We start from the raw sequence: 26,689 nt of genomic DNA, 5'->3' as shown, positions 1-26,689 counted from the left end.
TCTGCAGTAAAAGGCGAACACCCAAAACAAGGAAAAGGCTGCAGACTGGAATGTACAAGATTCCTGCACCTTATACATTCTTTTCCTTGTTTCTCCTACATTAATAAATTCTGATTTTGAAAAAATTGTTGCTTTATCTAATGTTAAAGAGAACTTCTTTTTTTTCCAGTTCTTTATTCGTTTTTTAAAAAACTTACAATAAGTGTAACAGTATTTATAGCATTTAAAATTCAAATACAACACTTAATATTCTGTTAAACATTATATCAGACTTTATCTCCCCCTCCCCCCCTAATCAATTACACTCTTAAAATTCCAGAAAACCTATCATAAACCCCATTCTTATATACCTTATTTAATGTTCAAATCAATAAAAATCCCTCCCCTCCCCCCATCCTGGATATGTATTTTTAAGGGAAAAAGCAAAAAAAGAAAAAGAAATATTCAGTCATTACAATATTTTGTTAATGGCTCTCAAATCTCCTGAAATTTTCAAAAATTCCCCTGCTATGTGGCTGTTATCTTCTCCATTTTATAAATTTGACATAAAGAGTTCCACCAAAAACTGTAATTAAATCTCTTCCAGTTTTTCCAATCTGTTGTATGGCAACCCCTGTCATAATAAGTAGAAGCCTGTTATTCTTAGATGATATTTGGCTCTTAGCCCTCATTGGCATGCCAAACAGCACAGTATCATAGGATAATGCTATTGGATTTTCTACCATACAATTTATTTGACCCCATATTGATTTCCAAAAAGCAATAATCAATGGACAATAGAATAACAAATGATCTAAAGTCCCTGCTTCGAGATGACAGTGCCAGCATCTATTAGACTTAGAGCTATCTAACTTTTGTAATCGAACAGGGGTCCAAAATGCTCTATGTAACAGAAAAAAACAAGTTTGTCTCATAGATGTGGACACACTACATCTCATCTTCCAAGACCAAATTCGTGCCTGTCTTTGGCATAGGTGCATTTGATGCTTAATCTCAGTGCTCCAAATGTCCCAAAGACCCGTTTTTGGTTTTTTATTCATAAATCCAGATATCAATTTGTACCACTGAGCAGCCTGGTGACCCAGAAAGTCCACCTGAAAACATAAGAATGGCAAACTATACTGATCACTAAAATTTTTCCATTCAGGGAATCCTACCTGAATGGCCTGCTTCAATTATTAGAGAGAACTTCAAAATAAGGATAAAAATATTATCAGTATATGGAAAACTCCATATCCCCATACTTACCCCCCCCCAATCTCCTTTTCCTCCTAATTTCACAACCCATGACATTCTCAATGCCCCTCCTCCTTCACACAGGTGAGCAGCATTTGTGAGGGCTGGAGCCAGAAGTATTATTGAAAGACCTACTGTAGATTCCTATCTGTCTCTGCCCCTACATTCTTCTTCATAGCTGATCTTGGCTCTGGTCTGTTCCTGAGATGAACAGTCCTGAGGATGGGGTATCCGAATGCAGTGCGAGTCTGAATGTGCTGTTCAATCCACTAGCCACTATCAGGTACTGCTAGAGCTTGGATCTCTTCTTCAACCTATACACCAAGTTAGCGGAAATACCTATATGAGGGGAGTTGCTGCTTGAGGGAAAATAAATAGAGGATGACAGACCATCTGTCTTTGGCATAGGTGCCAAATTTGTGTCCTTGCCAACCACATCACTTCCTCTCAGGAGAATCAGGTAGTATGATATGATATAAAGGAGACATCTTCACAAGCAGCCATGGTGGGCAAATGTGATAGCTCCCTGATCTGGGAAGATATAAAAAGTGTGTTATTGCATGATTGCTCCCACATGAAAACTGCAGGGGAAGGAATAGGAACAAATAAAAAGTGACATTGCACATTAGAAAGTCTTTTCTAACCAGCTGTTTTGGGTTATTTTTATTTTCAGGCATTCTTGCCAGAGAGCAAATTTAATCATATCCTGACTGAACCTGTTTTACAAGATGCTGGGCCCAGAAGGAGAGGGAGGCGACCAAGAAGTGAGTTGATAAAAAGCTCAGGGCTTGTAGCAGACACATCCCCGGGAATGGGACCTTTGTTCATGAATGGACTTATCACTGGGATGGACCTTGTAGGACTTCAGAACATGAGAAACATGCAGGGGGTACCATTAACTGGGGTGGTTGGATTTCCTGCAGGATTTGCAACTGTACCTGCTGGCGAGGACATCAAGAACACCCTGAGCATGTTACCTATGATGCTTCCTGGCATGGCCACTGTGCCCCAGATGTTTGGCGTTGGAGGACTTCTCAACCCACCCACCTGTATGACAACTACATGCACATCAACTGTTCCAACTTCCTTAACAAGCACAACAAAAGGCAGTGCACCCAGCCCTGGAAAAATTGTTGAGGACAAGCTAAGTGGCCATGAGATGCAGAAAGAGAGCTCCTTCTCAGATCACTTGGAACCTGTCGTCACGCCCAGTAGTCCTGTAGCTTTTAATCCATTTCTTATACCTGGAATGTCACATGGCTTGCTCTATCCTTCCATGTATCTCTCCCCTGGCATTGGTATGGCACTGCCTGGAATGCAGCAGAGCAGACACTCGGAGGCACTGAGTCTGGAAAGCCAGCGGAGAAAGAGAAAGAAAGCCAAAGGAGACTTCAGCAGTACAGAAGCAGAACCAGTCTTGCTGCAGGAAGACACTGAGACAGATCAGAACTGCACAGGCCAAGCCACACCTGAAAAAGAGCAGCTTGAGGGGGAGCAATTTAAAGAAACTAGTGACAACATGAATTAGAAACTTTTTGTTTCATTTGGATAAAAAAAATGCAGAAAAATAGACTGCACTTGTAAGTTTCTAATCACGTAGGTATTTGTTATTTCCTCTCATTTCAGTCTTTGTCGATTTCCAAGAATAAAGTCCATATGATTTGCTGCGGAAGAACTCTGGGGACAGGCATTGCCAGCCACGGGGTCCATGCCACTTTTTGTGAGATGAAACCATGTTGTCTAGCTTGTTTGGGAGGCTCTATATTCTCCTAAGAATCAGATGTTCATTCCAGCAAATGGTAATAAATCCAGCCCGTAGTCATCTGCTACATCTGCCTACCTTCTTCAGCAAAATAACAGCTCTTTTGCCTGAAAAAAATCTGAGCAGCAGCAGACATCTACAAATCTGCTTTTCCTACAACCTTTAGTTATTCCTTGTCAAGTGACACTGAATGAGAAACCTGTATGTAGAGCAGCAAAAAGCACAGTTATATACGTGCTAATGTGTATTTTTGGTTTAAAGCAGCTCCCATTCTTTATCATGGACACTAGTATGGTAGTATAGAGAAAAGTATATAACTAATGACTCAAATGCATATATTCATTTTTTTTTTAGAGAGAAAAAGAAAAAACTCACACCAGCCCCATAAGTGGCAGCAGTACCAGGTTTTCAGACATCTGCAGTAAATTAAAACACTGGAAAAGTTATATTCCCATTTAGTGCAAACTGAATGATCACACATCCTCTCCCTCTCAAACATTTGCACAGGCACATTTCTTTTGGTAACACACACTCCTATTTATGTCGCAGTTCTGACACTGAACCATTAATTCTCCATGCACAAATAGTTGGCTTGGAGTTGGGTATTCTTACAAGAATGCCATAGAGATTTTATACCGTATATAAGGTTAACTCTTCCTGAAAAATCAGTTAAAAAAAATTAACAAAGTAATAGAAGCAACTCTCAAATGTCCTTTTGTGAAGGAACAAATGAGGTCCTCAACAATCCTTCTATTAGGATTTTCTCTTAACTGTCTAGAAAGAACCACCAGATTCTTGGCTCTCATTAGATTTGGCTGCTGCCCCCCCCCCCCCAAACAAAATCATGATTTAATAAGACGTGTACCTGGGAGCCATGATTTCTGAAAAAGCATTTGTCTGTCTGGATGCAAAAGAGTTGGTTCCTTGGTTTATTCTTTTGTTTGGAGCTGGGCTTTAGAGGTGCACTTTTTGTTTTGTATTTATGGTAGAGCACTGTTATCTGAAAATCTGTTAACAGTAAATTCTCATCTATGAAAAAAAGTCATGGACAGTCCCCGGGCCCTAATCATTAATCCGGAAAGCCTTCAATTATACAAATATTGATTGGCTTCATGTATTACATTGTCCAGAGTTATTTGAAATTCCTTTAACAGACAACTGGTGTGGCCTCAATTCAGACCTTTCAGATAAACTCTACTGTATTGTATTTTGTTTGGTGTCCTTTGGTTCCTCCTTGTCTCTCTGTTGTCATCTGGCTCACCTTATTCACACACTGATTCTGCAGCATCCCTACTACAGTAGCTATCCTGATCTTATTCAAAACATTCTAGAGATCTGCTTTTCTTGCTGCTCTTTGAACAGCCATTAAATGCCATTGCAAGCACTGTCTGTCCTCCCCCCCCCCATTTCATAAGAGCTTGCTTACATTTACACGCCAGTTTATAGAATCCATGCGAATAACGGAGTGTAAATAGCAGGATCAGACCTAATCAGTATTCTGTAGTTGCACGCTCAAATTCCATAGCACGGAACTATTTTTTGGGGAGGAGCATGGGCGGGGCCAGCGGTAGATCCAACATTTACCTGAGCTCTGGACCTGCACTTGATGCTGGGAGTGGAGAAGTGGGGAACTGTCTTTGATTCCTGCTGTGGCTCCTTGTGACTCTGGGCAAGTCACTTAACCCTCCATTGCCCAAGTACAAAATAAGTACCTGTACGTAACATGTAAACTGCTTTGATTGTAACCACCCAAAGGCAAGAACGTGTGGGATCTCTTAGAGAGAGGAAGAGATAATGGTTACTCCGGATGGGCCATGTTTTTGTGTTTCTGTATCAAGTCCTATTTCCTTCCCTATTCTAGAATGACACTTGTTCACAAAAGTGTCCTTATAGAATGGGCTTGCCATTTGTGTTATTAGGTTGCCTAAGTGGAGGAACCGTGTTAAAGAATTGTCTCAAATGTATACTTGACCTTTTATCTCCCTGTTAATTAAATAAGTACTCCTGAGCCACAATCACACCCACTCCACTCATTGCTTAGCGGCCACCATAGGGGAAATAATGGCCACGCCACTCAGCCTTCGAGATGGCCCTGCACCCAGCTCAAAGAGCTGGTAAGGGAGCCCATGTCTTTCCCTTGGCAGTACCAAATAGAGTCATTGGGCTGACACAAGAAAGTTTTAGTATTACATTGGAGGGTTTTTGTTCAGGATAAAAACATGGTTTGACACCTGTATTGGGTATAAGTTAGATAATCCCCAGAAATGTTTGTTCAGAAGGAAAAATATGATTTGATTATAGGGAATAGCATTTTTAATGTTAGTGAAAAGGTATTATTTGTGTCCTATTTTATTCTGCATTTTCAAACAATATTTCTCCATTTTATAGTGATAATTCTGAAATATGCTTTACTTTGAGAACGATACAGAACTGCTTTTCTTAACTGTCAAACAGAACTCCAAATAGATAAGGCAGCTGATGTTGTCTCTGCCCTTAAAAGATGAGGGGGGGGATTTCTCTTCCTGTTTCATCTTTCATACCTTTAGGTTTTTGCTTATTTCATTGCTCATGATCCATTACTTGAAAAACACTCTTAAAGGAATTCCACACCTTGTTTCTTCACCCTGTTTTTAAATTTTATGCCAAAACTGTTCTACAGAGAGACACTTGAATTGGAGATCTGCTGTATGATACACTGTAAAATTTGAACTGTTTGGAAAAAACCTATATATCAACATGTTTAAACACATTGCACAGAGATGTCTACACATTTCTTTTCTGTAGATTTCATTTGTCATGTATAAACTAAGCACGAGATGTATAAAAGCTAATAGTCATAACTTTCTTAGAAAAGAAATGCACTTATATGTGTAAGGATAATCCACACCAGTTGCAAGCCTGCTGGAGTTTGAATCAGCAAAGTAAACCACTGTTCCTGGACAGGGCAGGGCAGCATTGACTTTGGTGGACTCAAGGCAGACAAGTACTTTAGGCGCCCCTATCATAACAGAAATGCAATGTAAAACTCCCACAAATAAGGCCCCCACCCATGTAGGTCTGACTGCAGAAGAAAACGGGCAGAGGAAAGAACGCTGTTCTTCAACTCCTCCTGTCCATTGGGGACAAACAGCCTCAGCAAGAGTGGTGGCTCTGGTTCCCTTCCCACTCTTCTTTCAACCATAACTAACTTACCGAGGTAAAACGTTGCCTTGGGAACCACTGAATTGGACTTTAGGCACATGTCTAATTTGCCTATGCCTTAATCTTGCCCTGGCAATAATTTTTAGTAATGACAAGCACAGTGTTATTTCTCAACAGAAGAGCATAAGAATTGCCATACACCCAGGTCTGAAATACCTAGCTAGATCCCAAGTAGTCAAACAGATTTTATGCTGCTTATCCTAAGAATAAGCAGTAGATTTCCCCAAGCCATCTCAAGAATGGCATATGGACTTCCCATTTAGGAATTTATCCAAACCTTTTTTAAACCCCGCTATGCTAACTGATTTTATTACATTCTCTGGCAACGAATTCCAGGGTTTAATTACACGTTGTGTGAAGAAATATTTTATCTGGTTTGTTTTAAATCTACTACTTAGTAGCTTCATTGAGTGATTTAGTTTATTCATTGATTTAACATTCATTTGTGTATTAATATGGTTCCTTTTTTTTATTTATTTATTTATTTTTTAACAAACAGTAGAAATCCTTATTTTTTCACTCAGGAAAACTTTGCAATCTTGGCATTCCCATAAAAGTTTGTGCATTTACCACAGAAATAGAAAGGTGGTCAATATGGCCACCTTCAGTTTTCAAGCTTATGTCTCACAAAAGATTTAAATGTAATGTATGCCAAATTGGCATCTAAAATGGATTATTTTATTTCCAGGCATTGCCCATATTCTGGTATCATTATTCTATGATCAGTAACATCATGCTACCTTCCATTTCAGGCAACGTGCCTCAGGCTATTTATTGTAATGGAATCCTTTGGATGTCATTATTGGGCACAAGGAATAGTATATTTCAGGATGTACAGAATTGGTCATGCTTATAATCAGCAATGAATTTACTTCAGTTACCAGCCTGTTTTCTAGAGTGCACTCAGCAGTTAATGAGTAAATTAGTGCATGCTTTAGGTGCACAAGTGTAGTAATTGGATGCCATACTATAGGGCAGTGCAACCGCTTGGGATCAAACTGCCAAATAAAGAATTTGACCTTTGTAGTAGTACCACAAGACAAGGAATCAGAGCCACCATTTTGCACCAGGAGTGGCCAGGGTTTACACCTGCCCCCAGGGATACCCCAATAAGTAATGGGTTTGATACCCAATTCAGTGAACTTGCAGAGAATTTCTCAGATTCCACACACAAAATCCACTTTGGGATCTGTCCGAAATTTAAAGTGGAAGGGAAGCTTGTTGACTCAGGGACAATGATGCATGCTGCTGTGCAGAAAATCTGGGGTTCTTTCCTGATCCAATTTTCTGTTGGGGGCAGTGTCTTCAAATGGGTTATTTCTGTGCATACCATGACAGTAAAGATGCTGTGGAGGCAACATCCAAAATTCCTGATGAACTAAGGAAAGCAGTAGCAGTACAATGTGCAAACCAGATGCGAGATGCATATATTCAGTTCCAGAAAGACTGTCACTAAAATGACTGACTAGATAGAAAGGGTAACAAATTCAGAGTAGCTAAACATGGAGGCTGAGTGTCAATACCTTGCATGATTGAACGGGATTCAACTGATTTGCTATATGGCGATTTTAGTCAATGTGTTTTGATTTCCCCAAGATCTACTGAAAAAGAATGAGGACTTCTGGGGAAATGCAGAAATTCATCTGAGTTGGATTCTTCCTGAAATCACCTCTTCAAATAGGGAAAGCAGAGAAGAATCATCATTGTTTCTCCTAAACAGCTTATGATATTTTGACTGTCTCGCATTATGGAATAGTTGAGAATTTGAGTTTCTAGTTCCTTGGTTAGGCCTTGCCTGGAAGCAAGTGTGTGGAATTCCCTTAAATGATACAGGAATACAGTGAAATGTGTGGGCCTTTAAAGATGAACCAGCAATCGTTTGTTACAGTCACCGTGTATTATGTTTATCACGGTTTTCTTATGTATGAAATGATCCTAATGTTTTGACATAACAAGTTCAATTTTTGCATTATTTATTTAATGATGTATTAACATTTGTCTTTTTTTTTTACATTTTGAGATCCATAAATTTTGTATACATTCAAATGAGCATCTCAGAGAAGTCTCTTAACTGTTACCTGACAAAATCTTTTTGTTCTCAAGGCATTATCAGCTTTCTTCTGATCAAATTAGTAATTCTGAATTACTGTGGTACTGATAGTAATTCCGGGTTACTCTTGTAGCTTGCAAAGTATGGAATGTTGAAGAACAAATTTGGTAGAAATGCTGCTAGCTCTCTGTTGTAACTAACATTTCACTTGTTCTGCCTCCAGTGAAACCATAAAGGGTTTTATGTTCTATCTGTTAAATCCAAAACAATATAATTTATTTATGTAAAAAAGTCATTTGGATCAATATATTTTTGAATGTTTTAAGCACTAATTTTTCTTTTTATTTAGCTGAGATCATGGATATGCCTAAAATCTTTAGAATAAGCAGTCTAAATCTTCTCTATCTCATAAGCGTTACTAAAACGTGGGCATGTTGTACAGTTACGCAATGCATATCATCTGACTCATGTTGTAGGATTTTGCTGTCATGAGCAGGATCAACACACATCTGTTACCATGCAACCTTTACCATTACACACCACCCCTCAAAGAAGTCTTAGTTTAAAACGTTTTGCTTATTCAGCTCCAAATCAAGATGTCTAAAAATTAACAACTTAAGAATTGCATATCTGACTTTAGAATATGTGACTCAGAATCCCTGCAACTATTGGGGGAAAAAAGTGTTTGTGGGATTTTAGGTTGAGTATCGGCTTCATTACAACGTAAGCCTTGTTGTCTCTTTGCAAACATTCTGGGTTCCTTGCAATGTCACCAATATCTGGAGCCAGCTTAGCAAGGCCTTGCCCCGATATCAACCTAGTCTTAGGGCAAAAGGTAGGAAAAATGCTTCCCCTGTCTTCACTGTCTTATTTAATGCATTCAAAACTACTTGAGCCGCTGTTTTAGCGGAATCACTGTTTACTACCAAGTCTGAGTTTGTTTCCTGTGTGAGATGTTCTCCTTCTCCTTGGTCCTCCACCAGAGAGATTTAAAAGAGGGAGGAAATAGCCAGAAAGTTGCAAATGAACATGAAAACCGAAAGGAGGGAGCCAGTCCCTGCCTCATGCTCTCTTCCCCCTCCCCCCCCCAAAAAAAAATATCTGGAGTGACTAGTGAAGTGAAGTGAAGAAAGATGGTCCCCACTGTTGCTGATGATTGATTGAAACATAGTCTGGAAAAAAAAAAAGATTAGGTTAATATAAAGTGATTAGGTTCTTACCTTGCTAATTGCTTTCTTAGTAGATAGGTGTGTCATTCTGGACAAGTGCATTATATCTCAGTGCTTGTTAGCCTTGCAGAAGGAATCTACTGGACTTTCGATTTTTAATCCCTCTTCACAGAGGGCTCTGCTGCCTCCTGTAGTTCGTTCCAAAGCAGGCAATAGCCCCTTCTAGAAACAGATATGAAGTTAGGGGTACAGGGAAACTCCCCGAAGAACCAGAGTGTTCTGCTCTGAAATCATGATAAACATAGTGATACAATCATGCCAGAGACATTCATGGAGCTCAAATAATACTCCAAAGTGTCCTAGCTGGAGACCATTCTTCATACCCTAAAGATCTGACTGGCATCCAACTAACAGGTTTGGATACGAGCATTCTGAGTGAGATAGAAGGCAGGCGCAGAAATAATGACAAGGTGGAGGTCCAACATGACACACCTATCTACTGAAATATGTATTTAATACTGTGAGCCTCCTTGGATAAAGTGTAAGGTGGATTAAAAATGTTTTAAATAAATAAATACTAGAAAAGATATTAAGGTAAGAACCTAATCTTTTTCTAGTGCAATAGGTGTGTCATTCTGGACAAGTGGGGCATACAAAAGCAGTCTCAGAAATCTAGGCCTGGACAAATCTTGGTACCGTTTTTATATTTGAACTGTTTTTCTCTCATGTTTTAAATTTTATTTTAGATATTATAAACATTCCACATTGTTACTTAGATTACTGGTGGTTTATGTTATCCTTAGCTGTTTATCAAGTCACAATTATCATTAAAGAAATTACATAATTAGTTTCTATTTGTTGGCGATGACGTCAACTCATTTAACGCAGTAACTATTAAGTTCCTTTTGGACTTAGACGTTAACAGGCACATTGAGCTGGCAAATCTTAACACCATTTTTATATTTGAGCTGTTTTTTTTCATGTGTTTTAAATTTTATATTTGTTTTAAATATTATGCACATTTTATATATATATATATATATATATATAATCTTCCTTTTATATACCGAATCTACTCACTAAGGAGCTCGACTCGGTTTACAGTTAGTTAAAAAATGAAACATAAGTAAAAACTGTGGGATAAAACCAGTAATTGGCTAGATTAGATGGATGAAAAAGGTTAGAAAAAAGTATATTGAATTGCTTAAAATTACTATACCACAGCTAGAATCAAATTAACTATTGTGAAAACAACCAGCCGTTTTTTTGACAGGCCTGCCTGTCTTTTTTTTTTTTATGGGACAGATATCTTGCATGTGTAACACATGCAAAATATCTGTGCATGGAAAAAAAATGAATAAAAAAAAGACAGGCAGGCCTGTCAAAAAACCTGCACACCTGTCGGTAACTCAGTCTGCAGCAGTTGGGTTTGCCTCTAGTAAAACCCAATTCAAAATAGCCAAGCAATTGTTAGTGAATCAATCGCTTGACTATTTTGCATGGGGTTTTGCTAATTTGCATGGGAGGGTCGGGATCGGATCGCTACAGGCTTTAGTGAATGGGGTTGGAGGGAAATTTGGTCGCAAAGGGCTCGCAAACCGATCGGTACACGATCGGTTTGCTTAGTGAATCTAGCCCTTTGAAAACTACATAAGTGTTAGTGCTGGTTGCACACAGGTAGGTGGCTTGGTTGTTTCCACTTTGCACAGTTTGTTCCTATTTGCAATGATGTGTTGCATTTGAAAGATTTCAGATGGTTGGGAAGTTCCCTGTGCGCCACCTTATTTGTCCTCTTACAGTGATGGCCAACTGCTTTGGCATGAACTGAGGAATTACAACACAGCTCAGTGAGGCAGGAGGCATTGCCGAGAGAGAGAAAAAAATGTAGATGATTCCTTCTACACAACTGGCAACTAGAGTTATATAACACACTGGTTCAACACTCATATGCCTTTCTACTAGAAAGAACCTAATCTTCCCTTGCCTCCTATCTCATAACACCTTAATTTTCTCAGGAGTTTCTTATGAGGAATTTTGTCAAAAGCTTTCTGAAAATCTAGATACATTACATCAACTGGATCACCTTTATCCACATGTTTATTCATACCCTCTCACTCCCTAAAAGACCCCCTCATGTCCAAACAATTCCCCCCTTAGTCCTACCCTGTTAGAACTGGTAGACTAGTAGTCATTGGTGTACAGTTGTCTTCTAGTAATGATACTGAGGCCTTGTACAAAATTTGTACAACCATTATAAGAAAAGAAGGCTGCTTTGGTTCTCAAATGTAGTAGCTGAAAAGGTGAGAGAAAAAGGTTAGCCTTTATAAATTACAAGACATTGCAGAAAGAGGAAAAGCTGTCAGAAAAGCAAAGATACAAATGGAAGAAAAGATAGCTGATATGGTAAAATTAGGAGACAAAATGTTTTTTAGATATTAATTGATAGGAAGAAGAGTCAAAATGGCATAATGAGACTGAAGGGTAAAGGAGACAAATATGTAGAAACTAATAAGGATAATGCTGAACTGCTTAACAATTATTTCTATTCTGTGTTCACATATGAAAGACCGGGGGTAGGACCGTAGAAAATGAATACAAATGGGAATAGATGTGTAGGAGATCCGGAAAGATTCTCAGAAGACTGTGTTTGTCAGAAATAGAGAAATATGATGGCAGATAAAGGCCAAATGGCCCATCCAGTCTGCTCATCCACTATCTCCTATTCTTCTTAAGAGATCCCATGTGCCTGTCCCATGCTTTCTTGAATTCAAAAACAGTTTTTGACTCTACCACCTCTACTGGGAGCCTATTCCACACATCTACCACCCTTTCTGTAAAAAAAGTATTTTCTTAGATTACTCCTGAGTCTATCACCTTTTAACTTCATCCTATGTCCTCTTATTCCGGAGCTTCCTTTCAAATGAAAGAGACTTGCCTCATGTGCATTTATGCCATGTAGGTATTTAAATGGCTACTACTACTATTATTTATCACTTACATAACACTGAAAGGCGTACACAGCGCTGTATATGTTGACATTTAATAGACGGTCCCTGCTCGGAATAGCTTACAATCTAACTCCAAAGTATATATGTTGAGATCTTTAATTCTGTCCCCTTATGCCTTATGACGAAGACTACTTAGTAGCCTTCCTCTGGACCGACTCCATCCTGTTTATATCTTTTGAAGGTGTGGTCTCCAGAATTGTACACAATATTCTAATGAGGTCTCGCCAGAGTTTTATATAGGGGCATCAACACCTCTTTTTTTTTTTTTTCTACTAGCCATACCTCTCCTTATGCAACCTAGTTCAAGTTCAATTTTATTTGATAAATCGCCTATAAACAGAGTTTTCTAAGCGATGTACAGTTTAAAACATCTAATGAGTGAACAAACAGTCCTAAAACAAATTTTAACACATTTTAAAAACAATAATATATATAACAAACATTATTAAAACTTAAGAGGTTCATAACTAACTAGATACACTAGGAAAGAGAGGGCAAAGTTACAATTTTCTTAATCTAAGAAGGAAGAGACAAAAAGGGTAAAAAACATTTAAGGACAGGGCAAAAAAGCAACAAATAATTAGATCATTAGTTAATAAAAGCATCATTGAATAAAAAGGATTTTAAAAGTTTTTTAAATGAGATGAGGTCCTTTTCTTTTCTAATATAGAGTGGCAGAGCGTTCCAAGTTTCAGGAGCTAAAACGGAAAACATCTCATTTCTTCTTGTACCCACTATTTTCAAAGAGGGGACCGACAATAGTTCTTGAGATAGTGACCGAAGAGATCGGGGAGAATGATGAGGAATAATCATTCTGGAAATGAATTGTGGTTCATTAAATAACAGAGCTTTAAAGACTAAGAGTGCTATTTTAAAGGTGATTCGGTGATTAATAGGCAACCAATGGGATTTAATCAGTAAAGGAGTTAAATGGTCGTATTTTTTTGCTTTATGGCATCCTTCTAACTTTCACCATCACCTTTTTTACCTGTTTGGCCACCTTACGATCACCACATATGATCACTAGCTAGCTGAATTAAAAATAGACAAAGCGATGGGGCCTGACGGGGTACATCCTTGGGTACTCAAAGAACTCACAGAGGTTTTGGCAGCACTGTTGTATCATCTTTTCAATGTTTCCTTAGAGTCTGGTGTAGTTCTGAAGGACTGGAAAAGGGTGGATATGGCCCCTCTGCACAAGAGCGGATGGAGGTGGTTGAGAATTATAGGCTGGTTAGTCTGATCTCAGTAGTTTGTAAACTAATGGAAATGTTTCTTAAATGGAAGATAGTGAAATTTCTAGAACTGAATTGACTTCAGGACCCGAGGCAGTATGGTTTTACAAGAGGCAGGTCTTGTCATATGAATCTGATTGATTTCTTTGCCTGGGTGACCAAACATTTGTATGTATATATATATATATATATATATATATATGTATTGTAACACCTTTACCGAAGGCATGGGTTAAGGACTGGCTTAGAGGTAGACTTCAGAGAGTGGTGGTAAACAGCACCCCCTCCGAAACGACGGAGGTGATCAGTGGAGTGCCGCAGGGTTCAGTCTTGGGCTCGATCCTATTCAACATCTTCGTAAGAGACTTGGCTAAGGGGATTCGAGGTAAAATTACGTCATTCACCGATGACGCCAAACTATGCAACATAGTCGGCAAGAGCACAACAGACAAAAGCACAGTGCCGGACAAAAGCTCAATACCCGACAGTATGACACATGACCTACTCCTACTGGAGCATTGGTCCAGGACTTGGCAACTAAGATTCAATGCCAAAAAATGCAAGGTCATGCACCTTGGCAGCAAAAATCCATGCAGGACTTATACACTAAATGGTGAGACCCTAGCAAGGACTGTAGCAGAACGAGACTTGGGGGTGATCATTAGTGAAGACATGAAGACTGCCAATCAAGTGGAGAAAGCTTCATCCAAGGCTAGACAAATCATAGGTTGTATCCGTAGAAGTTTCGTCAGCCGTAAGCCCGAGGTCATAATGCCATTGTACAGATCCAGTGAGACCCCATCTAGAATACTGTGTACAATTCTGGAGGCCACATTACCACAAAGATGTGCTGAGAGTTGAGTCGGTTCAGCGAATGGCAACCCGGATGGTCTCAGGACTCAAGGATCTCCCATATGAGGAACGGCTGGATTCATTGCAGCTATATTCACTCGAGGAACGCAGAGAGAGGGGGGACATGATCGAGACGTTCAAATATGTCACGGGCCATATCGAGGTGGAAGAAGATATCATTTTTCTTAAAGGTTCCACGGCAACAAGAGGGCATCTGTTGAAGCTCAGGGGTGGGAAATTTCATGGTGACACCAAAAAATATTTCTTCACCGAAAGGGTGGTTGATCGCTGGAATAGTCTTCCACTACAGGTAATTGAGGCCAGATTTTAAGAAAAATGGGATTGGCACGTAGGATCTCTTCACGGAGGAAGTTAGGGGGTGGGTCATTAGTGTGGGCAGACTAGATGGGCCGTGGCCCTTTTCTGCCATCAGTTTCTATGTTTCTATGAAGTTCATGTATTGCAGCATCTTTATTGAAACTCATGCAAACCGCTCTGAATTGACTCCCCAGTCATTAGTAGTGTATAGAAGCTTCCAATAAACATATTGGAGGAGTGCTAGATGTTGTGTACTTGGACTTTAGCAAAGCTTTTGACATAGTAACATAGTAGATGACGGAAGATAAAGACCCGAATGGTCCATCCAGTCTGCCCAACCTGATTCAATTTAACATTTTTAAAATTTTTCTTCTTAGCTATTTCTGGACAAGAATCCAAAGCTCTACCTGGTACTGTGCTTGGGTTCCAACTGCCAAAATCTCCATCAAAACCTACTCCAGCCCATCTACACCCTCCCAGCCATGAGGCTGCGTAGGCGATTGATAAATAAACTGAATATATGCGGTATGGATCCTAAAGTGACAAACTGGATTAAAAGCTGTTCAAGTAGAAGGAGACAAAGGGTAGTGGTAAATGGAGTTTGCAAGGAGGAAAAGGATGTTGGTGGAATGCTGCAGGGATCTGTCCTTGGGCCAGCTATTTAACATCTTTGTGAGTGATATTGCGGAATAACTGGCAAAGTTTGTCTTTTTGAGGATCATACCAAGCTAAGTAATAGGACAGATATCCCGGATGGTGTGGATAACATGAGGCGGGATCTGGCAAAGCTTGAATGGTTAAGCAATTGGCAACTAAGATTTAATGCTTAAAAAAAGGCAGGATCATGCACTTGGGCTGCAAAAATCCAAGAGGTATAGTACAGTATAGGAGGCAAAGAACTGTGGGAAGAAGAGCGGGACTTGTGGATGATTTTATTTGATCTCAGGGTGGCAAAACAGAAAAGATTACTTTCAAAGCTAGGAAGATGCTTGGGTGCATAAGGAGAGGAATGGCCAGTAGGAAAAGGGAGGTGATAATGCCATTGTATAAGTCTCTGGTGGGGCCCCATTTGGAATACTGTGTGCAGTTTTGGAGACCGCACCTTCAAAAAGATGGGAGTCTGTCCAGAGGGCTGCTACAAATTGGTTAGTGATCTTTGTCATAAATCATATAAGGACAGACTTATAGAACTTAATATGTATACTCTGGAAGAAAGACAGGAGAGAGGGGATATAATAATAATAATAACAATTTATATAACGCAGGACCGTGAAGTTCTATGCGGTTTACAATGATTAGAAATGTTACAGATTGAATGGAATAAACAAAGTACAGACTTAGTGATTGATAGTTCTAGAGATCGTTTGTTAAGGACTAAGATTGTATAGGTTGGTTTCCTAAGTATTTCAGGAACAGATGTGTTTTTAGGCGTCTCCTGAATTCCCCATAGGTAGTAGGCACGAGCCATTGTTCAAGGTCTTTACTCCATAGTGCTGCTTGATGTGCGAAAAGATGTTGGTGATGACTTTTAAATTTACAACTTCTAACCGGTGGAGAAACAAAGTTCGGGTGTGAGCTTCGCTTGTGTCTGTTGGTTGTGAAAGAGAAAAGGTCTGTTATATATTTAGGGGCTAAGCCATAAAGTACCTTGAAGCAAAAACAACCAAACTTGAATTTCACACATGCCTCCATTGGCAGCCAGTGTAGAAGTCGATAGGAAGGTGTTACGTGATCAAACTTCAGTCCACAAAGTAGTCTAACTGCTGCATTTTGAACTAGTTGCAATCGCCGCATATTCTTCTGGGGGAGTGCCAAGCAGGCGATGTTACAATAATCGAGTTGACTCAGTATAAGGGATTGTACCAGATGATAGATATGATAGAGATGTTTAAATATTTGATATGATATGATAGAGATGTTTAAATATTTCTGTGACGTTAATGTACAGGAGATGAGCCTTTTTCAAATGAAGGAAAACTCTGGAGGGAGACTGCATAGGATGAAATTAAGAGGTGATAGGCTCAGGAGTAATGTAAGAAAATACTTCTTCACAGAAAGGGTGGTAGATGCATGGAATAGTCTCCCGGTAGAGATGAGATCTATATCTGCATTCAAGATAGTATGGGACATAGTAACATAGTAAATGACGGCACATAAAGACCTGGTAGTTTATCCATTAAAAATTAATGATTAAATTAACTTGTCTCCTCTTTGATATTTCTGGAAAATAGACTACAATCCACCTAGTATTGTTTTAGGTTCCAAATGCTGAAGTTGCCATCCAAGCACTCTCCAGCCTATCCAAAGAGCCTGTTTGCAGGATATCTACCAGAAGTCTGGCCAGTAACATCCTCATGTTCCATGTTAGTGGAGTTTCCATTGATGCCCTCCCCAGTCCATTCTACACCAAATCACCACATATGGGACACAGACTGTGCAAGTCTGTCCCTTTCATTTACATCCTTCTTTTTCTAATTAGAGATACTTTGTTTAGCCAATGCTTTTTTTGAATTCCATCACCGTTTTCCACTCCAACACTTCCTTCAGGAGGGCATTCCAGGCATCTACTACCCTCTCCGTGAAAAAGGCATGTAGAGATGAGATAGTGGATGGTGTGAGAGGGCAGACTGGATGGGCCATTTGGTCTTTATCTGCTGTTATGTTTCTATTATATATTTGTTATATATCTATCATTTGGGAAAGGGAGAGGAATCTGTGAGAAAACAATAATATGAAAGTGAAGGCATAGGGTAGAACTACAATTCCTGATAGAAAAGAGAGGAGGGCAGATGTGCATTATTTTCTGTATCCCAAACAGGAAGTGAATGAAGCAGAGCTAAGCAGTAGATTATGAATAGGCATCTAAAAAAAGGAACACTTTTAGCTCCGATTTAAAATGTTCCAGAAAAATCTACAGCTGGGGCCCATGAACTGAGAAAAAAACAATTGTTGGATATGTTTGTGCATTGTATCACAGTATGAAGGGATAATGGATTCTGGATAATGGATTTGAGAGCTCTGGTAGGACTATAAGCAATGAAATATCATGTGAGATATGACAGATCTCCTGAAGTTAGGACTTTGAATACCAATAAAAGTACCTTGTAAGTGATCTGATATGGTAGAGGGAATCGGTATGCATTTTTCAAGAGAGGGATTATGGATTAATTGAATGGTAGTGTTTTGAATCAGTTGGTCTGCATAAATGTTTTTTGTTGTAATTCTGCATATAAAGAATTATAGTAATCAATTTGTTGGAATGAGCAGGAAATGAACCAGAATATTAGTTGTGTAGTGTAAAAAAAACCCCAACCACCTGACTACCTAGCTAATTTGAGGGCTAAATCTTAGTTGGGAATTTAGTGATACCAAGAACATGAACATGTAAGGTTGGGGGTATGGTGAAGCATAAGGGGTGAAGGGAGAGGATAAAGGCAAGTTGGTTAATGTGTATCTAGATTTTCAGAAAGCTTTGAGAAAAGTTTCTCATGAGAGACTCCTGAGAAAATGAAAAGTCACGGGATAGGAGGTAATGTTGAATTGTGGATTAAGAATTTGTTATCGGACAGAAAACAAAGGGTAGGGTTAAATGCCCATTTTTCTTAATGGAGGAGGATAAATAATGGTGTGCCGCAGGGATCTGTACTGGGACTAGTACTATTTAATTTATTTATAAATGATCTGGAAATTGGAACTATGAATGAAATGATTAAATTTGCAGATGACTCTAAACTGTTCAAAGTTGTAAAACCGCATGTGGACTGTGGAAAAACTGCAGTAAGACCGTAGGAAATTGGAAGACTAGGTGTCCAAATGGCAGATGAAATTTAATAGGGACAAATGCAAAGTGATGCATATTGGGAAGAACAATACAAATCATAGTTAGCAGATGCCAGGGTCCACCTTAGGAGTTAGCGTTTGAAAAAAAGATCTGGGTGTCGTCATGAACAATACAGTGAAATCTTCTGCCCAATATACAGCGGTGGCCAAGAAAGTAAACAAGATGCTAGGAATTATTAGAAAAGGGATGGTAAACAAGACTTAACGCCCCCCCTTTTTTTTTTTTTTTAACAAAACTGCAGGCTGCCATACTGAATGCTCTGCTTCTAATGCTCATAGAACTCTGAGTAGCAGGAGCAGCGCAGAGCATTCTACATGCTGGCCTGCACTAAAAACTACTTTTGCATGTTTATAAAAGGGGGGAGGGGGAATAAGAATGTTATTATGCCTCTGTATCGCTCAATGGTTCGACCTTACCTTGAGTATTGCAATAGGTTCTGGTTTCCTTATTTCAAAAAAGATATAGCGGCACTAGAACAGATTCAAAGAAGAGCAAACAAGATAATAAAGGGGATGGAACTCCTTTCGTATGAGGAAAGAATAAAACGGTTAGGGCTCTTCACCTTGGAAGAGAGAAGGCTGAGGGTGGATATGATTGAAGTCTTCAAAATCCTGAGTGATGTAGAACGGGTACAAGTGTATCGTTTTTTGTTTTTCTTTTTAACTGCATCAAGATTTACAAAGACTAGATGACACTCGATGAAGTTAGAGAGTAATAGTTTTAAAACTAATATGAGGAAATATTTTATCACTCAAAAAATAGTTAAGCTCTGGCATGTGTTGCCAGAAGATCTGCAACGTGACATAATCAAGCTTGAGAAATGGGTATCAGCATGGCAAATGAGGTTCAATATGGATAAGTGTAAAGTGATGCATGTCGAGAACAAAAATCTCATGCACGAATACAGGATGTCCAGGGTGGTACTTGGAGAGACCTCCCAGGAAAGACTTGGGAGTTCTGATCGACAAGTGGATGAAACTGTCTGCACAATGTGTGGCGGTGGCAAAAAGGGCGAACAGAATGCTAGGAATGATTAAGAAGGGGATCATGAACAGATCAGAGAGGGTTATCATGCTGCTGTACCGGGCCATGGTACATCCTCACCTGGAATACTGCTTCCAGCACTGGTCGCTGTACATGAAGAAGGACACGATACTACTCAAAAGGGTCCAGAGAGAAGAGCGACTAAAATGGTTAAGGGGCTGGAGGAGTTGCCGTACAGTGAGAGATTGGAGAAACTGGGTCTCTTCTCCCTTGAAAAGAGGAGATTGAGAGGGTACTTGATCGAAACGTTCAACATATTGAAGGGAATAGACTTAGTAGAGAAAGACAGACTGTTCACCTTCTCCAAGGTAGGGAGAAAGAGAGGGCACTCTCTAAAGTTGAAAGGTGATAGATTCCGTACAAACGTAAGGAAATTCTTCTTCACCCAGAGTGGTGGAAAGCTGGAATGCTTTTCTGGAGTCTTTTATAGGGGAAAACACCCTCCAGGGTTTCAAGACAAAGTTGGACAAGTTCCTGCTAAACTGGAACATACGCAGGTGAGGCTGGACTCATTTAGAGCACTGGTCTTTAACCTGAGGACCGTCACATGAGCGGACTGCTGGGCAGGATGGACCACTGGTCTGACCCAGCAGCGGCATTTCTTATGTGGTAAGAGTGGTTAATGTAGTTGGTTTTAAAAGAGGTTTGGACAAGTTCCTGGAGGAAATGTCCATGGGCTGCTGTTGAGATAGAGATGGGAGAAGACTTTGTTGGTCCTGGAGCAGTGGTGTGGAATGCTGCTACTATTTGGGTTTTTGCCAGGTAGTTACAACTTGGATTGGCCTCTGTGCAGTAGGGCTAATGGGCTAGATAGACCATTGGTCTGACCCAGTAAGGCTATTCTTATCATTCTGGACACAGAAAACAATGGATGAGATTAGGCTAGGTTAAATTTTATTGGGAGCCACAATGGTTCCTTGAGTTGCCAATCTTTTGAGTAGTATTTTTTGAATGTAGTCATTAGGTTTTCACCATTTTTTGTTAATATTTTCTTCAGGTAGTTTAGGTTTTTTTTCACACACACCCCCCCCCCCCCCCCGGTTGACTGGAGTTAAATTAGTATATGATATATGAAAAATGTTTTTGATTGGCCTCTTGTATAAACTGTATTCTCTGCAAACTGTGTTGATGTATAAAGTTTTAGCTCCATGCCTAATAAATTGTTGATTGCTCTTGTCAAAGTCTGCTACAGGATGGTAAAACAACCCCTACAACTCAAAACATATATCCTTCCGCCAGAGTTCCGCCTTATTCCTTCGTTGGTAGTAACCTTTAGCACCCACATCAAAAACAAAAATCAATCAATCAATCAGCGTCGCTAAAGCTGTCGGTCGTGCATGCGTGTGCTAGAACGGGCTGTTTTCCGAGAGAAGGAACTATCTCCTCTCAGCCCACACGCTAACTTCTCGGTTCCCAGTGAGCCGCCCGCCGGGGCTCGTTCCGCGCTCATTTTCGCGCCACTGGAGCCGCGCGCGCGGCATTGTGGGCGCTCGGAGTGAGAGGAAAGGAGCTAGCGAGAGTCGCCGTTTCCTCAGGGATGCCGATGGCGGAGGAGGAGCGCGCCGTGGCCCAGGCGTTGCAGGCGCTGTGCCAGGAGTTGAACATGGACGAAGAGACCGCGGCGGAGGCGCTCAGCAACTTCACCATCATTTGGGATTCTTTCACTCTGGAGGTAGGGCGCGGGGCGACGCTCCGGTGCATTCTGGGACTCGTAGTCTTTTGTGGCGGGTGTCAGGAACGAATCGGCTTCGGCAGTCATTTTGCAGTCCCTTGTTCAAAAGTAGTCTGAAAACCAGCCAGCCGTCGAACCACATCCTCTCTGCCTGTCTTGATGGTAAGCTCATTCGGGCAGGGACCGTCTCCTTCGTCGCCTGCTTCTGAGATGAGGGGGCGGCAGCTGTGGCTAGTGATTGGCCCAAATGACGTTTAAACTCGGCGGCGCCTGGACTTCCTTCTCCCGTGTCAAATGCACCAAATGCTTTCAATGAAGGTTCATCAAGTGCCTCATGATTAGTGCAGGTGGCTGAGAACCGGCTTCATTTGCTTCAAGTTTCATTGAAAACTAGCTGATTATGACAATCACTTGTCGTTACCGATAATCTTTACATGTCGCCCCCTTCCCACCCCCACAGTGTTTTTCCCCAGGTAGCAAGTGATATGTATACCAAATTTGGTTGAAATCTCTCCTTGTGTTTCGGAGTTATGCTTGAAAATCATCTCAGCGAGGCCGAAAACTATGGGGTAGACAGTAATATCGGTCGTTTTTGAGAATCTTTACATGTCGCCCCCTTCCCACCCCCACAGTGTTTTTCCCCAGATAGCAAGTGATATGTATACCAAATTTGGTTGAAATCTCTCCTTGTGTTTCGGAGTTATGCTTGAAAATCATCTCAGCGAGGCCGAAAACTATGGGGTAGACAGTAATATCGGTTGTTTTTGAGAATCTTTACATGTCGCCCCCTTCCCACCCCCACAGTGTTTTTCCCCAGATAGCAAGTGATATGTATACCAAATTTGGTTGAAATCTCTCCTTGTGTTTCGGAGTTATGCTTGAAAATCATCTCAGCGAGGCCGAAAACTATGGGGTAGACAGTAATATCGGTCGTTTTTGAGAATCTTTACATGTCGCCCCCTTCCCACCCCCACAGTGTTTTTCCCCAGATAGCAAGTGATATGTATACCAAATTTGGTTGAAATCTCTCCTTGTGTTTCGGAGTTATGCTTGAAAATCATCTCAGCGAGGCCGAAAACTATGGGGTAGACAGTAATATCGGTCGTTTTTGAGAATCTTTACATGTCGCCCCCTTCCCACCCCCACAGTGTTTTTCCCCAGATAGCAAGTGATATGTATACCAAATTTGGTTGAAATCTCTCCTTGTGTTTCAGAGTTATGCTTGAAAATCATCTCAGCGAGGCCGAAAACTATGGGGTAGACAGTAATATCGGTCGTTTTTGAGAATCTTTACATGTCGCCCCCTTCCCACCCCCACAGTGTTTTTCCCCAGATAGCAAGTGATATGTATACCAAATTTGGTTGAAATCTCTCCTTGTGTTTCGGAGTTATGCTTGAAAATCATCTCAGCGAGGCCGAAAACTATGGGGTAGACAGTAATATCGGTCGTTTTTGAGAATCTTTACATGTCGCCCCCTTCCCACCCCCACAGTGTTTTTCCCCAGATAGCAAGTGATATGTATACCAAATTTGGTTGAAATCTCTCCTTGTGTTTCGGAGTTATGCTTGAAAATCATCTCAGCGAGGCCGAAAACTATGGGGTAGACAGTAATATCGGTCGTTTTTGAGAATCTTTACATGTCGCCCCCTTCCCACCCCCACAGTGTTTTTCCCCATATAGCAAGTGATATGTATACCAAATTTGGTTGAAATCTCTCCTTGTGTTTCGGAGTTATGCTTGAAAATCATCTCAGCGAGGCCGAAAACTATGGGGTAGACAGTAATATCGGTCGTTATTGAGAATCTTTACATGTCGCCCCCTTCCCACCCCCACAGTGTTTTTCCCCATGTAGCAAGTGATATGTATACCAAATTTGGTTGAAATCTCTCCTTGTGTTTCGGAGTTATGCTTGAAAATCATCTCAGCGAGGCCGAAAACTATGGGGTAGACAGTAATATCGGTCGTTTTTGAGAATCTTTACATGTCGCCCCCTTCCCACCCCCACAGTGGTTTTCCCCAGGTAGCAAGTGATATGTATACCAAATTTGGTTGAAATCTCTCCTTGTGTTTCGGAGTTATGCTTGAAAATCATCTCAGCGAGGCCGAAAACTATGGGGTAGACAGTAATATCGGTCGTTTTTGAGAATCTTTACATGTCGCCCCCTTCCCACCCCCACAGTGTTTTTCCCCAGGTAGCAAGTGATATGTATACCAAATTTGGTTGAAATCTCTCCTTGTGTTTCGGAGTTATGCTTGAAAATCATCTCAGCGAGGCCGAAAACTATGGGGTAGACAGTAATATCGGTCGTTTTTGAGAATCTTTACATGTCGCCCCCCTTCCCACCCCCACAGTGTTTTTCCCCATATAGCAAGTGATATGTATACCAAATTTGGTTGAAATCTCTCCTTGTGTTTCGGAGTTATGCTTGAAAATCATCTCAGCGAGGCCGAAAACTATGGGGTAGACAGTAATATCGGTCGTTTTTGAGAATCTTTACATGTCGCCCCCCTTCCCACCCCCACAGTGTTTTTCCCCAGATAGCAAGTGATATGTATACCAAATTTGGTTGAAATCTCTCCTTGTGTTTCGGAGTTATGCTTGAAAATCATCTCAGCGAGGCCGAAAACTATGGGGTAGACAGTAATATCGGTCGTTTTTGAGAATCTTTACATGTCGCCCCCTTCCCACCCCCACAGTGTTTTTCCCCAGATAGCAAGTGATATGTATACCAAATTTGGTTGAAATCTCTCCTTGTGTTTCGGAGTTATGCTTGAAAATCATCTCAGCGAGGCCGAAAACTATGGGGTAGACAGTAATATCGGTCGTTTTTGAGAATCTTTACATGTCGCCCCCTTCCCACCCCCACAGTGTTTTTCCCCATATAGCAAGTGATATGTATACCAAATTTGGTTGAAATCTCTCCTTGTGTTTCGGAGTTATGCTTGAAAATCATCTCAGCGAGGCCGAAAACTATGGGGTAGACAGTAATATCGGTCGTTATTGAGAATCTTTACATGTCGCCCCCTTCCCACCCCCACAGTGTTTTTCCCCATATAGCAAGTGATATGTATACCAAATTTGGTTGAAATCTCTCCTTGTGTTTCGGAGTTATGCTTGAAAATCATCTCAGCGAGGCCGAAAACTATGGGGTAGACAGTAATATCGGTCGTTTTTGAGAATCTTTACATGTCGCCCCCCTTCCCACCCCCACAGTGGTTTTCCCCAGGTAGCAAGTGATATGTATACCAAATTTGGTTGAAATCTCTCCTTGTGTTTCGGAGTTATGCTTGAAAATCATCTCAGCGAGGCCGAAAACTATGGGGTAGACAGTAATATCGGTCGTTTTTGAGAATCTTTACATGTCGCCCCCTTCCCACCCCCACAGTGTTTTTCCCCAGATAGCAAGTGATATGTAGACCAAATTTGGTTGAAATCTCTCCTTGTGTTTCGGAGTTATGCTTGAAAATCATCTCAGCGAGGCCGAAAACTATGGGGTAGACAGTAATATCGGTCGTTTTTGAGAATCTTTACATGTCGCCCCCTTCCCACCCCCACATTGTTTTTCCCCAGATAGCAAGTGATATGTATACCAAATTTGGTTGAAATCTCTCCTTGTGTTTCGGAGTTATGCTTGAAAATCATCTCAGCGAGGCCGAAAACTATGGGGTAGACAGTAATATCGGTCGTTTTTGAGAATCTTTACATGTCGCCCCCTTCCCACCCCCACAGTGTTTTTCCCCAGGTAGCAAGTGATATGTATACCAAATTTGGTTGAAATCTCTCCTTGTGTTTCGGAGTTATGCTTGAAAATCATCTCAGCGAGGCCGAAAACTATGGGGTAGACAGTAATATCGGTCGTTTTTGAGAATCTTTACATGTCGCCCCCTTCCCACCCCCACAGTGTTTTTTCCCCAGGTAGCAAGTGATATGTATACCAAATTTGGTTGAAATCTCTCCTTGTGTTTCGGAGTTATGCTTGAAAATCATCTCAGCGAGGCCGAAAACTATGGGGTAGACAGTAATATCGGTCGTTTTTGAGAATCTTTACATGTCGCCCCCCTTCCCACCCCCACATTGTTTTTCCCCAGATAGCAAGTGATATGTATACCAAATTTGGTTGAAATCTCTCCTTGTGTTTCGGAGTTATGCTTGAAAATCATCTCAGCGAGGCCGAAAACTATGGGGTAGACAGTAATATCGGTCGTTTTTGAGAATCTTTACATGTCGCCCCCTTCCCACCCCCACAGTGTTTTTCCCCAGATAGCAAGTGATATGTATACCAAATTTGGTTGAAATCTCTCCTTGTGTTTCGGAGTTATGCTTGAAAATCATCTCAGCGAGGCCGAAAACTATGGGGTAGACAGTAATATCGGTCGTTTTTGAGAATCTTTACATGTCGCCCCCTTCCCACCCCCACAGTGTTTTTCCCCAGGTAGCAAGTGATATGTATACCAAATTTGGTTGAAATCTCTCCTTGTGTTTCGGAGTTATGCTTGAAAATCATCTCAGCGAGGCCGAAAACTATGGGGTAGACAGTAATATCGGTCGTTTTTGAGAATCTTTACATGTCGCCCCTTTCCCACCCCCACAGTGTTTTTCCCCAGATAGCAAGTGATATGTATACCAAATTTGGTTGAAATCTCTCCTTGTGTTTCGGAGTTATGCTTGAAAATCATCTCAGCGAGGCCGAAAACTATGGGGTAGACAGTAATATCGGTCGTTTTTGAGAATCTTTACATGTCGCCCCCTTCCCACCCCCACAGTGTTTTTCCCCATATAGCAAGTGATATGTATACCAAATTTGGTTGAAATCTCTCCTTGTGTTTCGGAGTTATGCTTGAAAATCATCTCAGCGAGGCCGAAAACTATGGGGTAGACAGTAATATCGGTCGTTTTTGAGAATCTTTACATGTCGCCCCCTTCCCACCCCCACAGTGTTTTTCCCCAGATAGCAAGTGATATGTATACCAAATTTGGTTGAAATCTCTCCTTGTGTTTCGGAGTTATGCTTGAAAATCATCTCAGCGAGGCCGAAAACTATGGGGTAGACAGTAATATCGGTCGTTTTTGAGAATCTTTACATGTCGCCCCCCTTCCCACCCCCACAGTGTTTTTCCCCAGATAGCAAGTGATATGTATACCAAATTTGGTTGAAATCTCTCCTTGTGTTTCGGAGTTATGCTTGAAAATCATCTCAGCGAGGCCGAAAACTATGGGGTAGACAGTAATATCGGTCGTTTTTGAGAATCTTTACATGTCGCCCCCTTCCCACCCCCACAGTGTTTTTCCCCAGATAGCA

The 26,689-nt window shown here is 40.8% G+C and overlaps 2 protein-coding genes across 10 annotated transcripts in view; both read left to right on the top strand.

Annotated features, from left to right (window-relative positions):
• CHD6 (chromodomain helicase DNA binding protein 6) overlaps positions 1-6,438 on the top strand; it is a 218,304-nt gene extending 211,866 nt beyond the window's left edge. For 4 of the 6 annotated variants that reach the window (XM_033962934.1, XM_033962933.1, XM_033962932.1 and 1 more), the window contains one exon: positions 1,910-6,438. In XM_033962934.1, the coding sequence (XP_033818825.1) occupies positions 1,910-2,764 (855 nt within the window). In that variant the 3' untranslated portion in view covers positions 2,765-6,438. The remainder of the gene's footprint in view (positions 1-1,909) is intronic. The other 2 variants (XM_033962937.1, XM_033962936.1) reach the window with 2 other exon arrangements.
• Positions 6,439-21,030: 14,592 nt separating this feature from the next.
• The window catches only part of RBL1 (RB transcriptional corepressor like 1), a 190,909-nt gene continuing 185,250 nt past the window's right edge, over positions 21,031-26,689 (top strand). The window contains exon 1 of one of the 4 annotated variants that reach the window (XM_033963280.1): positions 21,031-21,388. In XM_033963280.1, the coding sequence (XP_033819171.1) occupies positions 21,254-21,388 (135 nt within the window). In that variant the 5' untranslated portion in view covers positions 21,031-21,253. Of the gene's footprint in view, positions 21,389-21,494; positions 21,551-26,689 lie in introns of those variants that run through there. The other 3 variants (XM_033963282.1, XM_033963283.1, XM_033963281.1) reach the window with 3 other exon arrangements.

The sequence above is a fragment of the Geotrypetes seraphini genome, chromosome 11 (genome assembly GCF_902459505.1).
Source record: "Geotrypetes seraphini chromosome 11, aGeoSer1.1, whole genome shotgun sequence".
NCBI classification, from domain to species: domain Eukaryota; kingdom Metazoa; phylum Chordata; class Amphibia; order Gymnophiona; family Dermophiidae; genus Geotrypetes; species Geotrypetes seraphini.
This window is presented reverse-complemented; position numbering and strand designations above follow the sequence as displayed.